Genomic DNA, 15,947 nt, shown 5'->3' with positions numbered 1-15,947 from the left:
CTCTTAAAATCAGTGTTTGTTTGGAGCCATCAAAAGTCCTTATTACTGACAAACAAAGGCACCAGAATAAGGGTATCAGGTAAATACAACTGCCAGGGAGAAATGAAAGTTCTAGATAGTTCAAACTCTAAATCTCTGACTCATTGCTGTGGGAAGGTGGAGAGAAAAAGATAATAACTTTTCAAGCTGGGTATAAATGTAAAAAAACAACTGTACTTTTTGAAAATATAAAATCCCAAATGGCTAACGCTTATTAGATAAGTAAGTTTGTTGATTGTTCTTACGGAATCTGAAAATATCTCATGGTTTTTGACAAACTTAAACATGCTTGTTCCTGCAGTTTTGGACTCCCTTTCTAAACTTATGGATTTTACTTCCATTTCAAAGGAACAATTGAGGCATTGGTTTAATACAATATTTATTAAAGTGTTTTTATTAACAAACTTTCGCCAGAAAGTTCCGAGTGTGTTAATACAGCAGGCACGTTGGCTTCAATGTTTGGTATTTGACAGTCCACAGAACTGCACTTAACTCTCACAATCCTGCCACGATTTTGTGGATTGTTTGGGCAGGACCTATAACCAGCCTCCCCCATTAAATGGTTAAAGATGAATTGGGGTTCATTCTGACTCAAGTGTTCTGAGTTTACGATGACATCAGTCTGTGACAGGCCTGGCTCCACTTGCCTTTCTGCCTTGTCAGTCGGACTCACGGAACTGGAGTCCTTGTTTGCAGCCCCTCCACTGCCCTCCACGTTCCCGATGTCTCTGTGTTTACAGAGTTCCCTTTGGTGCGTCTCAGGAGCACAGCACGCTTTGTGTGGAGCTCCAGCGCTTCTGCAGACCAATGACGACATCTCTGCCATCTTTGGAAGTTGCTCTTCTAGGCTCTGAAGACTGTGTACGCTGGTCTTACCGAGTTTTTCTTGGGCCTGAATGTGCTGACCCGGGTGGTGGAAAAAACTCCTGGGCAGAGAATTCTGCATTCCGGGAGGTTTCACTCTGCCCTGTAGGCAGGGACAGTGGTGGATGTGTGGGATGGGATGCACGAAGCCCTCGGGGGCTTGGTGTGCAGCCTTCAGAGGGGCCAGGCCGTTCTGGACGTGCATGAAGCTGCTGGCAGTCGGAGCGCACTGGTGGCACAAGCAGTCACCCATCTGCTGGCAAGACGGCAGGCCATATTTCAAAGGTTGGTAGGCATTTGGGCAGCTACATCTCTGATTCAGAGAGAAGAAGTGACACACGGTGTGCTGTTCAAGACAGGGCTGCAACAAGGCAGAGCTGGCTTCGTTTTTGGTGCTTTGGTTGAGTTCGCTGTTGTAAGCTGTGTGTACAGGCATCCCTAACTTCTTTGCCTGGCTGCTGAAAAATTCAGAGCAGATGTGGGTCTCTTCGTAAGTGGTCTTCTCGGAGGCCATACAGCTGTGGGCTGCCAGAGGTTCTAATTCGTAAAACTCATGCTCCATTTCAGCTTTTTGGCCCCTGGGATCTAAGTGATAAGCATTCACAGTGTGTGTCTTGCTTTGTCCCTTGTCACCAGGACTTGTCGACAAGGTGTGGGAGAAGGCACTGCACTGGAGTTTTTTGGGTAAAGGAATCTGACCACAGGTGCCCTGCGGCCCAAGGCACCGGCACATGCACTGAAAAAAGAAGGTGGCAAAAGCCCAGCTGATACACATGATGAGCATCATGAAGGTGCCCAGCTGGGTGTAAGCCAGAACCGTGGAGGGCATCATCATGGCCCCAGCCACGAAGGTGGTGAGCGCGGCCATGGCGATGGCAGAGCCCATGCGGCTCAGAGAGAAGATCACCTTCCCTTCTCGGTCGGCGTCCGGGGCCAAGCGGTAAGCAACCCCATAATGGACGGCAAAGTCTACAGACAGGCCGACCGCAACCGAAATAGTGACCGACTCCAAAACGTTTAGCTCCCAGCCCAGCAGGACGAGAGAACCAACGGTGACAAATATAGTTCCGGCGATCGAAATGATGGCATAAAGGCTTATGATGATGTTCCAAGTTGTAAGCAGCATCACGCTAAAGGCCACGGCCACCGAGAGCCCCATGGCGATGAGGGTGCCGTCGGAGAGGCTGTCCTGGAGGTCATAGAACTCCAGATTGCTGACAAACCAGCCGTGGCTGAGGCCCTCGGGTGCAGAACTCAGCTCGTTGGAAATCCACGAGTCCACCTCTTTATAAAACTGGTGCATCTTTTCATAAGCCAGTGTGAAGAGGTAGGTGCTTTGGAACTCTAGCACGACTGCCCTGATGGTATCATTGATATCAAACCTCGGCCCCGGGGTTTTGCTGTCCAAATGGTAGCCCGTACTCCTCTCTAGCTCCATGATGGCTCTCTTGATGCACAGTTCGAAAATCTCTTGCTTATAGGGGAAGCTCCAGTGGCTGCAGCACGGGTACAGGGTAGGCTCATCGCAGTCCTGGTTTTCCATCCACTGCTTGAAGGTCTCGATGAAGCAGCTGGTGAAGTCCTGTTCGTCAGTCTGGTGAAAGAATGTCTGATTTCTCAGTTTTTGACAGAACTGCAAAATCCAGACCTGGGAAGCTGGGCTGGCGATGTTAAAGCCGCTGTCTAAGGTCAGCTTCCCTTTGCTCTTAGGGTTTAGGGGGTTGCCATTGTCTTCTGGGGACACACCCCAGATGACCGTGATGGGCATGTGGAGCTCCTCTCCGTGGTGGACGCGCTCGAACATGAAAAGCTTTTTGTACTCGGCGTCGTAACGTTCAAAAGGGTGGGACGACCTGAACACCTGGAACTCGGACAGCTCCAAAGAGGGCAGCTTCATCTTTGGGTTTATGCAGACGATGTAGGCCCCGCCCACAGTTAAGGCCAGGAACCAGACCAGCCATAGGTAGCGAAACTTAATGACGATGCACGGCAATACTTTTTCAAAAAAAATTCGAGACGCTTCCGAAATGGCAAAAAGGACTTTGTGGCACTTCTGACAGGCCACCGTCCAGCAGCTTTTGTTATCGTATATTTGCTGCTGGGGCTTCTTGAAGCAGCTGAAGATATTGAGAAGATACCGCTCGTGCAGGACAACCACGGCCGGCAGCCAGGTGACCATCAGAACGTAATTCACCAGTATAGCTGTCCCCGCGTATACCCCAAAGCATCTGATGGCTGTGATATTGCTCACATAGTTAGCGTAAAAGGCAGCCGCTGTGGTAAAACTGGTGACGAACATGGAGAGGGCGGCGTGTTGCAGCGTGATGCTCACTGTCTCTGAGGTTTCCGCGTGAGGCTTGTCAAATTTGGTGTAGTTCCAGACATCACACAGGACAAAGGCGTCATCCGCTCCAATGCCCACCAAAATAATGAGCGCGGTGAGGTTCATAAAAGGGAAAAATTCAAAGTTAAACACCACGCGGTAGAGAAAATAGGACACAATCAAGGAACTGATGATGGCGAACATGGTCATCAGAGTGATAAACATGGACTTGGTGTAGACACACATGACCGAAAGGACGATCACGATGGCGATGGCAGGATACACAGTATCCATCAGAAGATAATCCTGAAACAAACTGTGTTTGATCCCAAACTCAATCCCGGTGACGGTGGTGACGCCGTCAGAAGCGTTCCAGTTTTCGAAGTTGTCCAAGTAAATGTTCATCATACTCTCCCCTTTCTCTGTGGGCGAGAAGAGCATGCTGTACTTTAAAGCGGGTGTGTAGTCGGCTGTCTTTGGGGCCATAAAGTCTTTATCCACCAAGTAGTGGAGGATCTGGTACACAGCGTTGTACTTGGTACATTTCCGTGGCACGTTGGTGCACTTGAGCTGGTCCTTCCTCCGGGCCGCCATGTCCCAGCAGTCTGGCTCCAGGGTGCCGTTCTGGTAGTGTTTGGCGCAGGTCCGAAGTAGCTTCAAGGTATGAGAAACGTCTCGCTCGACGATTTTCTGGCAGGACGATCTGTTGTTCAGAATAGCGATGTAGTTCCCCAGCGTCCAGCTGGGGCAGCAGGAAGCAGCCGTGGTCCTCTGGCAGAGATCACCAAACCGGGGATGAGATCTGATCTGCAGAGACAGAGACACGCGGAAGAACTGACGTTTAAAATCAGTTCACAGAAAGGTCTGAATGACGGTGGCCTTGAGGGACAGGAAAGTTACAGAAGTTATAGAATCATCCTCTGAATTAAGTACCAGTTTGAACACAAGGTGAGTTTTCCCCCCGAATCTGCTCTCTTCTGCTGCAGAAGGCTCACTATGTTACTTCATTTTGAACAACGAACTCCTTTTTGGGGATGACATACAAGTGTGAAACAATTTCAATCAATGCCAGTTTGGTTTCAAAAAGGAGGTAAAATTAACACCTCTTTAGTAAACAAGCCTTTTCAAAGTCACTTTAAAAAGCAATAAAGTGGATAGGCTGTGAAGCTTATGCACGTATACCTATGGGATTAATTAAGAGAACAATTGCCCGATTGATATATAAAACGAATTTGTGGCTTTGCCTAAAATTTCTGGTAATCAGCGTGAAATTTTTGGTGACAAAGGTACTATATTTCAATCAACTTGGAGGCAAAGATGATAGTCTCTAGATAACGGTCAGACTCAAAAAAGTGATTCTGGTAATATCAGAAGCAGTGATGCCAAAGACGCATGAAAAACCTGGAATAAAATTGTTTCCTGATACATGAGTAGAGGGGGAAAATGTTTCTAAATTAAAATTATATGTGTGTGTGTATATATATATATATATATATATATATATACATATATATGATTTTAAATAAACATACACAAGTAATAAAATACTTCAATAGGAATTTAATTATTTCTTCCACATCTTTCAAAGTTTATTCAAGTTGGCTAACTCCCCCTTTTGGGGAATGTTCTGTTTTGGTAAACAGGGGTCTGCTGCGTATTAGTAAGTAGAACAATTCTGGATTTAACGTGGATAGTATTTCATTTAGAACACTATTCCTGGAGAAGGCTTTCCTTCTTATGGCTGTTCTTGTTATAGAAAATTGAAATTTGTTCCAATGTCAAAGCTGGCATTGCTAAGATTAGAGTGAAGCCTGCACAATCCCATCATCTTAAAAATCTGTAAGTTACAAATGGCCCCTCTTCCCTGAGGGTGAGAATAAGAAATACCCCCCTGCTCTTGAGCCTGTCCAGAGACTTCTCCGGAAGTGCCAGGGCTAAAGACGACCCACTCCTATCACTTTCCCTCATCTCTATTTACCAAAGGTTGTTCCAGGGAAGAAACTCCAAAGTTCAAGAAGGGCATGAGTATTCTTTTTTTTCTAATAAGATTAAAACCACCCTTTCCCTTTTATTAAAGTTGGCTTTATCAATCATGCGTTGAAATATTTTCTCAAAGTAGAAGAGAAGCTGGCACAATTCACCTCTTTAGAACTTAGACTTATCCAAGAACCAAGTTACTTGTAACTTGGCTATGAAGACACGTTACTGGGACTTATTCTGCAGGGGCAAGGTGTAGATGAAAGGAGATTGGCCACGTATTGTGAATTGCCGAAGTTGGGTGACCTGCACATAGGGATTCATTCTACTATTGCCTCTGTTTGAAAATTTCCATAATAAGAAGTTGGGTGTTAAAAAAAAAAAAAAAAAGTTGGGTTTTTTTTTAAGATACTCTATTGGGAGTAAAGAAAAATGAGTCAAAGGGTTATTATACAAGTGTACTAAAATAATGTTGATCTTAACAAAGGTTTAATTTTTAAGCTCATTTTTAAAGAGCGATAATTACTTGACATTTCATAAAATAGGATAATTAATATTTAATTGTTTCTAGGTTAAAATATTCACATGTGCTAACTCAGGGGAAACTGAACCACCTAATAAATAATAGGAAACCCTGGAATAGCATCTCTCAGATAACCAGGTTTACCCCACAAAGGAATAACAGGCAAGTCCCTGGGGTCAGCCTGGTGAACTGAAAGAAAGGTAACGCAACCCCAATGTCTGACAGTTTTCAGATGGAAGAAAATGAACTGTATCCATTACGAAACCCACTATCAGCTAGAAGGACCATATTTGTACTTGCTCAAATAACCAAAAGCCAAAGATAAAGGAAATAGGGTTGCCAGCTAAAACTGGAAACGAAAGCACACAATTCTGTCCTTGAATAACCCTTTCAAAGAATTGCAGGGGTTTTTTATGTGTGTATCTGACCAAAGATTTAAAAGTTGGACATGACAAACACAGACCAAATACTACTTTGATGGCTGCTATCAAAAATAAATGCTAATGAGCCTCTGGAGGGCCAGTCCTCACATTCAAAGGTGATGGCTGATGTACAACCTTTGGAAAACAGTTTCTGAGGACTCTTTTACAGGGTAAGAAATAAGGACAGAGAGAAGACATTTATCCTGAGTTGGATGCCAGTGCCCTGAATCTAAAGGAATGGAGCTCAAGGATTGTCTAGGCTTTCAGGGAGTATGTCCCCATCCATCCATCCATCCATCCATCCATCCATCCATCCAGAAGGAAAAATATTTATTGAGCACCTATCAAGACAAATAAGGCAAAGTGGTCCTGCCCTCAAGTGGCTCACAGTGAGGCAGGGAAATCAGACAAGAAAACAAACCGTTACAATTCAACATGAGAAGCAGCATACTATGTGTAAGGGTCTATGTGAACCTGTGGACAGAGTGCCAAGGTCTGTAAGTGCGATGGGATAACGGCACAACTTAGTCATCTGGGACTGAGATAACTCAACACAGAGTCATATTTTATATTGTGGGGCTTGAGGAGCTTGGCAAGCAGGTGTATCTTTATGCAGAAGGCAGCTGCATCTTTGCCATATTCTTGGGAAAGGGGATTGACAGGAATGATTTTAAAATCTTTGAAGTTTATAAAAATAAGGATGGAGTTAACGAGAGCAATTTCTTGCAACTCTTATGAGGAATGCCCTTTTCATTCTAGGTGTTCACAAACAGGAATTTTAGGGATCATTTTGCTTATGTGGTGATAACACGTCTTTGCACACTTCCCTAGTTAGATAGTAGCAGGGGTGGAGTTGGCTTCAAATAAGAGTAAAGGAAGAGGAGAGAAAAAGAAGAAACCAGCAGGGTTTTAAATGATACCTTAACTTTCAAAACTAATGGCCAAGTTGGAGATATGTTAAGAAGCTAAGGGAAGAAAAAAGGGAAGAAAATTAAGCCCTTAATACCAGGTTCAATCAACTGCTAGACACTCCTTTCCCATGTGACCAAGTTCCTCATGTACTAAAAGTTGAAGGGAGCCTAGAGAGGAAGAAAGCAAGGGCTCCACAGCTCTCTTTAAAACAAGCATCAGGAAACACATTTCTGGGGTCCTGTAAGCGTGTGAGGGGGACATTCCAGCTGTCCACAAAAGCTACCCGAGTAAAATGGGTCTTAGTCACCAAATCCCTTCTACAAGCTGATTCCTCTGAACTCCAACATCTACACTATGCAAAGACTAAGAAATAGGGTAAAGGGCTTCCAGCAGAGTCAAGATTAGAGACACACACACTTCTTTGTTATTAATGACTCTCTGCCAGTGTGTCCCGGAGGAATGTCAAAGTGCAGAAAAAAGTAGTGAAGGAGATCAGGGGAGTCAACTGAGGCTCCTTTTGAAAGAGTCTAAAAAAAAACCCAAGCATTTCTGTGAGGAGGTAGACGAGCATCAGAAACAGAAGCTCTTCACTCTGGAAACCAGCGCCCATCTGAACTACGAGTGTAAGTGGCATGTAATTTAAATGGGATCTGGAATTTGAACTCAACGTATTATCAACACAGGCAGGCGGCCACTGGAAGACCTGGTCTCGTGACATTACACTGATTACCAGATGCTTTCTGGAGTCAACCCACCAACAATTAAGCTCTTCTGCTCTGTACCATTTGGTGTGTGTCCCATTCAACTTGATAGTTGTTAATAACTAAGTGGTTAGGTACAATAGCTAGGATTTGAGGGGGGAAAAAAAGGAAAGACTGCCAAGTAGCCTCAGGACACATTTTGCTCAAACCGCCATAACAAATAAAAATCCTCAAAGGGTCTTGAGCTGGGAGACTCAGAAAAGTACAGTAATAGTCTGAAATCTGAACTGTTGACCAATAGTTATTATTTAAGATATCACTGAATACATTATCTCTATGAGAAACATATGTTATTCTGGGTTCATAGCAGAGTTTGAGACTAGAATACAAGGGCATTTGCAACTGGCAAAAAAGTATTTCATTTAAAAAGTTAAAATTACAACCATGCTCCTTGAGGTAGTATTTGGGGGCCTTGATTCTGTTTATTCATTTATTGGTGTAGATCTACAATTGGCTTGACCATTCATTCAGATGTACGTGTCTTGGGTCTGTTCCTCAAATTTTCACAAGAGGATCACAAATTGTTACGTTCTTGCCAGGGATTACAGACTTGAACTCACAGCTATCCAATCCTTATTATGAGCCCAGTAGGAAAAAAAACTCAAGACAAGCAGATATCGATTCTTTTCGATAGCCTAAATTTTGCAAATGCATCAAAACAGGTAACTAGTGGGAACCTGCTGTATAGCACAGGGAGCTCAGCTTGGTGCTCTGTGATGACCTAGATGGTGGGGGAGAGGGGGAGGGAGGTCCCAGAGGGAGGGGATACATGTATACATATAGCTGATTCACTTCATTGTACAGCAGAAACTAACACAACATTGTAGAGCAATTTTACTCCAATAAAAAAAAAATGGTGTTATTCCAAGGTCACAGGTCCATCGTGAGAGAAGTAAAGGACCCAGCATAAAGCCTTGCACATAGCAAGTGCTCTACATACACACTAATTTAGAGTTAACTTTCTATATGAGAAGGGTTGTAACCCACAACAAGAAGTATGTTCATAGCTTCTAAATAACCTACTGATAGCTGTAGAACAGAAGAAAATATGACAAATAAAAATTGACCACTGATGAAGAAACTTTGGGTTGTTTATAGATAGTTTGTGACTTTGGTCTATTTGGAGCTGCACAGAGACAAGATGTCACTCACAGAAAATCCCGATATCCTAATCAATGCAAAAGTTATTTTCAAAATATATAAAGAGGCTTTCAGAATGAAGAATAAAGTCAGGAGATCTGGGACCAACCAACTAGGTGACCTGGGTAAGCCACTCAGTTCTCAGAACGTACTTAGATCAGCACAATGAGATGCTGGTCTGTGGGTTATCTCAAAGAGTCCTTTCTACCTCCTGTTCCATTAAGAAACTCTGTTGATAGAACAGGTCATTGCACTGGATTGTCAGTCTAGCTCTCAGCAGGGCATGTGATTAGATTTTCAACTGACCAGTGATTTTACATTTTAGAATTATGCTAAGAACACGAGTTCCTTTTCTACCTGATTACTGTGCTTGGGCAAGGCCACTAGTGACATCAGACAGCAGTTTCTACTTGGAGAAACTGCCTCTGAACACAGGAAATTGACAGCTCTTCCAAGCTCGGTAGGTGACTACACTTTCTGGTGCTGTCTTCTTGCATCTTTCTGTCTTGTAAAGCAGCAAGGTGTTTAGAGTTCAGAACAATCTGGATTGGATTACTTTGGCCATTTCCATAGATACTGTATTTATGCCCTTTGCTGTCCCCTTTCCTAGCCTGTGCCCTAAATTTTCCTTTGAGGTCATCGGCCCAAAGGACCCATTGATTGCCAGAAAGGTGAGCATTTCATTGCATAATTAAGATGCTGACAATCGCCTCAGGGGGAAAATGGAGTGAACAATGAAACTAGATTAGGAAGATAAAATACAACAAAAGAAGAAGAAAAAAAAGGCTTAACTATTATCCTGAAAGGAAATAAGCTGTGAAATAATACAAAAGACTATCATGGACAAAAACATGAGTGGGAAAGAAAAAGAGTTCTTTATTAAGGAAGATGGTTTGTTTTAAAGGTGGGGAAGCAGAGACACTTTGATCCTGGGATCCGAAAGAATGCGAAGCCACTCTGCTGGTGTTTACTCCTCGGTAGGTAAGCCACTTGAGTGCTTTCATCTGATCAGGCACCAGGGTCAGCAGTAAAAGGAGTTTCGAAAGTATAACCTTATTTGTGCTAAACATATTTCAGTTTTACTTTACATACCCTTGAATTATCTACATTGCACATTGATTTAATTGCAGGTAAATTCCACAATGTCTCCCCTCCAGCTGAAGTAAATACTACTCTGGAATATCGGTCACCTGGTGATAGGAGAAAAAAGAAAAAGGGTTATAAATTATTCATTTATTTCAGAAGACTCCGCGTTCAGAAAGAATTCAAACTGGGAAACCACCTGGGAATTCATTAGCAGTAGGGAATCCTGTCTTTCATTAAACTCCAGGAGAAAAATGTAAAAAAATTTTAAAGAGTAACGCTAGAATATTGCTTTAGCTCAAAGCCTTTGTCTACTCACTATATCTTAAAAATCGTAGAAGTTATGTAACATATCTAGTTCTGATCAGACTGTAATTAGGAAGAGCAACCCATAGGAACTTTCAGCAGAAAATCAACTGAACGCCTCCCTCTTCATTTCACAACACATCACCCCAATGGTATATAAAATCAAAGAATGGTGCACCAGGGAGTATCAGGAATGGATTATAAGGATGTTCTCTTTGGCAGCTAACTAGAGAGCAAAGACGGCAAGTGATCAGCTTAAAAGCACTAAAAACAGCCAACTAAACACAGAACGCTGGCCAGGATCACAGACATACTCCTCATTCTGGTTGAGTGTTCAGAGTTCTAGAAAAAACATTTTGAAAATTATACTAATACAAAATATATTTCTGAATAAGGGAGGCTGTGTGATATCCTGGAAAGAGCATGGTCTTTAGAGTTAGAACTGGGTGTAACCAGGTTCTGTCATCTACTAGCTGGATGATCTCAGGCAACTAACAACTTTTCTGAGCCTCGGTTTGGTTCCTCATCTGTAAAATAAAGACAGCAACACTTTCCCAAATAGGTGTGAGAATTAAATGAGGTACTGAAAAACGGGTGCTCAGTAAGTACTGTTTCTGCTTCCTCAGCCATTAAAAAAATTAATATGAACCAACTGAAACAGAGTAGATTCGTTTTATAGGATCTAAAATGCCTAATGGTGCTGACAAAGAAAATCAATTTGCAAATTTATGAATAAAGCTTTATTACATGAAAAACTTCAGGGTCACGAAGTTTTCTTTAGTAAACTCTTGTCTTCAAGACAAATAAAGACCCTGAGGTTTGACAAGATCTAGAAACATCAAAGACCCAATCAGGTCCTCTAGTGATCTAAGAAGATAGAGAAAAAACAAATTTAGAAGGATTTTCAACAACAACAACAAAAAGGTGAAACCAGAAGAGCTTCAATGTTAATATTCACTTAATCAGAAACTGGAGTTATTGCAATTCCTCATCCGTAACCATGAGGGCTAATCAATGACTTTCAAACTGACACATGTTTCCTTGAGGACTACTCCTTCCTGGCAGCTGCACAGAGACCAGGCTGACTCTAGGCTACAGCGAATTTTATTTCGTGAATTTGCTGCCAACATTTAGAGATCTGGTGATTCCACATTGAAATCTGGATTCCTGGCCTCTGGGAATTTCTTACAATCTTTGGGCCCTCGTTTTTTGTTTTTTTTTTTTCCAAGGTCACATTCTGCTGCATTCTCCTCAATCACCATCACTTCCTGCATTCTTAACCCAGCTCAGTTTTCTCATTCATATATGAGCTAGGTCCCTGAGGCATTCAAGCTTTGGACCTCTGGACTTTATTTTGTTCATCTCGCTACCTGTAATGTCTAATGACAAGGCTGGCACAAGAAGGCTATTAATATAGGCTTTTTGAATGAATCAACAATGTAGATATAAATTTTTGATAATACTGTAGATTATGTCAGGGTTCAATCCAAAAAATGTACAAGGACTTTTTTAAATGTGTTGAGATTTGGGGCAAGGTCAAGAATTTTATTAGATTTATATCTTTCTTAAAACTGAATATAACTCAATCATCTCTCATTAATTTTTAATTTTAGGTAACTAAATTCAGATTAGTGGTTGACTGACCTAGAGAAGTAAAATTACAAGTTAATTAGGCTAAAATGCCTTTAAGCACGATAGAAACAGTGAAGCTGTGTGACCAGCCACCTACTCTTGACAGTCTAGGTTATCAATCATGTTCAATCCCAGGAAACTGAAAGGTTTGTCATCTACGAAGCCACTCACTTGGAACGTCACAGAAAAAGCTGTCCTTGTGGAAGTTCCAGTCAACTTCTCTTTTCTCTCTTTCATAATGATCATCTGACCATCTATCATCCCGATGGCTGAAATGGAACACAGTTTGATCTTCAATCAAGTCCTCACTATTTCAAGGCTGAGAAGCCTACTGGTAACAATACAACCTCAAAGTCATAACCTATGAAGCGCTTGATATTAAGTCAGAAGGATGACCATAAGCAACCAACATTAATTTTCTCACTTCTGAAAAAGGAAGAAAAACCCCAAACCCTCACTAATATACAACAAAATCTTAAAAGACAATGACAATTTCAACAAATTCAGTGCAAAGATTTTGAGCCACACATTTTAGATGTAATCTTTTTGCTCAGGCAATGTTTAAAAGTGGAATTCGTTAGCAGTGGTTTGTCTAAAAGTTAATAAATGATTACCTTTTGGCTTGTTCATCTGCATATTTAAAGGGGTAATTTGCTAATGTTGCTTTGTATCCTGTATTTTTCACCATGTTATTCCATGTGACCAGTCTCTGGCCTATTGCAGTCCCTCTTGGTTCAAAACCCTAAGGCAAAATATTACAAATTCCCATTAGTGTACTTCATTTCAGGCTAAGTATAGTTATAACAGCTTGGGAAGGCAATGTCAAGGTGATGTATAGCTTTCAACAGAAAATATACACGTTCCTCACAGCTACTCCAGAGGCGAACTGCATTAAGACAAGATGACTTGACATAATAATGATCACCTATTTACTGTGACAAACAGTTTGATTCTTTGGTATGTTACATGTCTCAGGAAAGAGGAAAAAAAAACTTATCTGAAGCTTCTCTTCCAAATTCATACCTGGCATTTATTTTTATGTTATAAAAAAATCATGGTCAAATTAAATTGTGTTATGCATGCAACAGTGTTTTACAAAGAGTTTATCATTATCCTTGCTCATACTTTCCTCACTATTCCACTTCTGAGGGATATTTACTTAAAAACAGACCCTGCAATCTCTCAGTAATACTGAAATTCCTTTAACGTCTTTGGGAAAAAAGGTGACATTCAGTCTTCAAGACTTTTTGAAGACGTTTTTACAGTCTGCAGATTCTCCAATTTTTTGCTTTTTAGTTTAAACATGGAGACCAAGAAGCAAATTTCCAGATTTTTGATGGTGAGCAAGTTACCTGACCCCTTTTAAGAACCTGAGAATACAGACATGTCTCTACTTTTCAGAAAGAGAATTGTATACTTACTGATGGCTTGAGAAGGTTTTTAAAACAGATGGGACACTAAATAACATAATGCAACATGTCTTAAAATACTTAATCTTTTGAGATGATTGAGGGCTAAAGAAAATAAACAGATTCTACTAGTGCAATTCTCCTTACCAGCAATGGATCAGAGAAATCAGGAAGCTCTGGCACTAATACTCCAACCAAGGCACAGACCACGATGAACACAGTGCACATGCCCAAGACAACCACAGGCCAGTCTGCTATCAGGGCTGCATAACTACAAACGCAGAGAGAGATCACAAAGAAAGCCTCTTAGAAGCAGAGTAAAGTTTTTTTTGCTACCTAAGAGAGCAATTTGTTAAATCTTCCTATTTCAGACCCAGCACAGGTATTTATCAGTAAAAGATCTCATGAGATTATAAGCATTTACGCATAATTGTAGTAGAAAATTGGAAGATCACAGTCCTCTCATTATTTGTGATAAAGTAGCAGTGGTCAGATGCTACAGGCTGTTGAGAGTAAGAATAATGTCCATTCCTGACAAATAACATTTCACTGCTACATCTGTGCCTGGGAAGAAGAAGCTCTTAAATCTACACTTTCTAAGTGGAAAGAAATATATTTTAACAGAGGCTCCATCCTCCTTGCAGTCTCTTTCAGAACTTTTGTTTCTCCAGTTATTCCTTTCTCCCTACTTTTACTCCATCAGTTCTTGAAAAAGAGCTCAGCCCATAAACAGGTTCAGGTAGTGTAAGTCATAAGAATAACCAAACCAAACTGAAACCTCCCCATAAACCTGTTAACCTTCCATTTAGCTAAAACTATAATGAACTTATCCACTAGATTGTGAGCTCCATGAGGGCAGAGACTGTTGATTGACTGACTGGTTGATTTAGTGTAGTATCAGTGCCTAGAACAGTGCCTTTTAAAAGGTGCTTGGTAACTATCTATTGATTAGATGAATGAACACCCATGTATGTACCTATCCTCCCTTCACTCTCTAACCACCACAGGCTGGCTTTAGTTTCTTACTACGCCTCAGAAACTCCTCTCTGTTACCAAATCCCACCATTAAGCCATTTCTTCCAACACCCTTCCCACACCCTCATTCACCACCTTCCACTGAAATATCTGTTTCTGGGCCCTTCCATAAGATCCTGGACCATGCCTTCCTAACCTGATGCTTCCAGATCTCTATAAGAACTGAGTGCTCCATAGAAGTTGACTAGACTGAACTTTTCTAAAATTCAAAATGTATTCTGCCGGGCTTCCCTGGTGGCACAGTGGTTGAGAGTCCACCTGCCGATGCAGGGGACATAGGTTCGTGCCCCGGTCCGGGAAGATCCCACGTGCCGCGGAGCGGCTGGGCCCGTGAGCCATGGCTGCCGAGCCTGTGCGTCTGGAGCCTGTGTTCCGCAACGGGAGAGGCCACAACAGTGAGAGGTCCACATATCGCAAAAAAAAAAAAAAAAAAAAAACCCAAAATGTATTCTGCCAACTTCAGATTTCTTGAATTTTTATTAGAGAAAAAATGAAACATTTAACTTGTGGACAATTATTCTCAAATTCTCAACAGTGTTATTTAGCGCACTGAGCTGCTCTGATGGCTATTTCTGGCTCATTTGAAATAGGCTTCTTGCTCATATACTTCGAGTTTTTCTTCAAAATCATGCTAGCAGTTTAAAGAAAGCTAGTGGCTCTAACCATTATTCTGAAAAAAACTATGATATGTCTCTAAGAATAGAGGGCTGGTTTTTATATTCTGATCTCTCAAATTCATAGATCTGCCTTTGCGGAGATATTCAAATTAAATTTTAATAAGGAAGTTAAAATATAACATAATTATGCGTTAAGGGAGCACTCGCACAGGCATCTTTCATTATTGTTCTTTTATTTATTTATTTTTGTTGTGTTGGGTCTTCGTTTCTGTGCGAGGGCTTTCTCTAGTTGTGGCAAGCGGGGGCCACTCTTCATCGCGGTGCGCAGGCCTCTCACTACCGCGGCCTTTCTTGTGGTGGAGCACAGGCTCCAGATGCGCACGCTCAGTAGTTGTGGCTCACGGGCCTAGTTGCTCCGCGGCATGTGGGATCCTCCCAGACCAGGGCTTGAACCCGTGTCCCTTGTATTAGCAGGCAGATTCCCAACCACTGCGCCACCAGGGAAGCCCTGATTATTGTTCTTTTAAAAGCAACCTTAGGAAAATAAAGAATAATAGCCTGCACCCACTAGGAGTTCCAGTTGCTCTCATGCTTTACATAGATTATCATCTCATATAATTCTCACAACAACTTTATGAGATGAAACTGAGGCACACGCAGGCTAAATAACTTGTTCAACGTCACAAGCTGGCCCAGCTCATAAAACAAGCACGTCCTGGGGGTGTAATGTACAGCATGGTGACTATAGTTAATAATACTGTATTACATACTTGAAAGTTGCTGAGAGAGTAGATCTTGAAAGTTCTCATTACAAGAACGAAAAAAAATTGGTAACTATGTGTGGTGATGAATGTTAACGAAACTTATTGCGGTGATTATTTTGCAATACATATGAATATCAAAT

The 15,947-nt window shown here is 41.8% G+C and overlaps 1 protein-coding gene across 9 annotated transcripts in view; it reads right to left on the bottom strand.

Annotated features, from left to right (window-relative positions):
• Nucleotides 1–390: 390 nt before the first annotated feature.
• Nucleotides 391–15,947, bottom strand: part of DISP1 (dispatched RND transporter family member 1) — a 198,935-nt gene continuing 183,378 nt past the window's right edge. For all 9 annotated transcript variants that reach the window (XM_033851034.2, XM_033851050.2, XM_033851045.2 and 6 more), the window contains 5 exons: nucleotides 13,539–13,662; nucleotides 12,597–12,724; nucleotides 12,154–12,251; nucleotides 10,054–10,151; nucleotides 391–4,033 (listed from right to left, as the gene is read on the bottom strand). In XM_033851034.2, coding sequence (XP_033706925.1) covers nucleotides 422–4,033; nucleotides 10,054–10,151; nucleotides 12,154–12,251; nucleotides 12,597–12,724; nucleotides 13,539–13,662 — 4,060 coding nt within the window. In that variant the 3' untranslated portion in view covers nucleotides 391–421. The remainder of the gene's footprint in view (nucleotides 4,034–10,053; nucleotides 10,152–12,153; nucleotides 12,252–12,596; nucleotides 12,725–13,538; nucleotides 13,663–15,947) is intronic.

Source organism: Tursiops truncatus, chromosome 1 (genome assembly GCF_011762595.2).
Source record: "Tursiops truncatus isolate mTurTru1 chromosome 1, mTurTru1.mat.Y, whole genome shotgun sequence".
NCBI lineage: Eukaryota > Metazoa > Chordata > Mammalia > Artiodactyla > Delphinidae > Tursiops > Tursiops truncatus.
The sequence above is the reverse complement of the archived record's forward strand: the minus strand, read 5'-3'. Positions and strand labels throughout refer to the sequence as shown.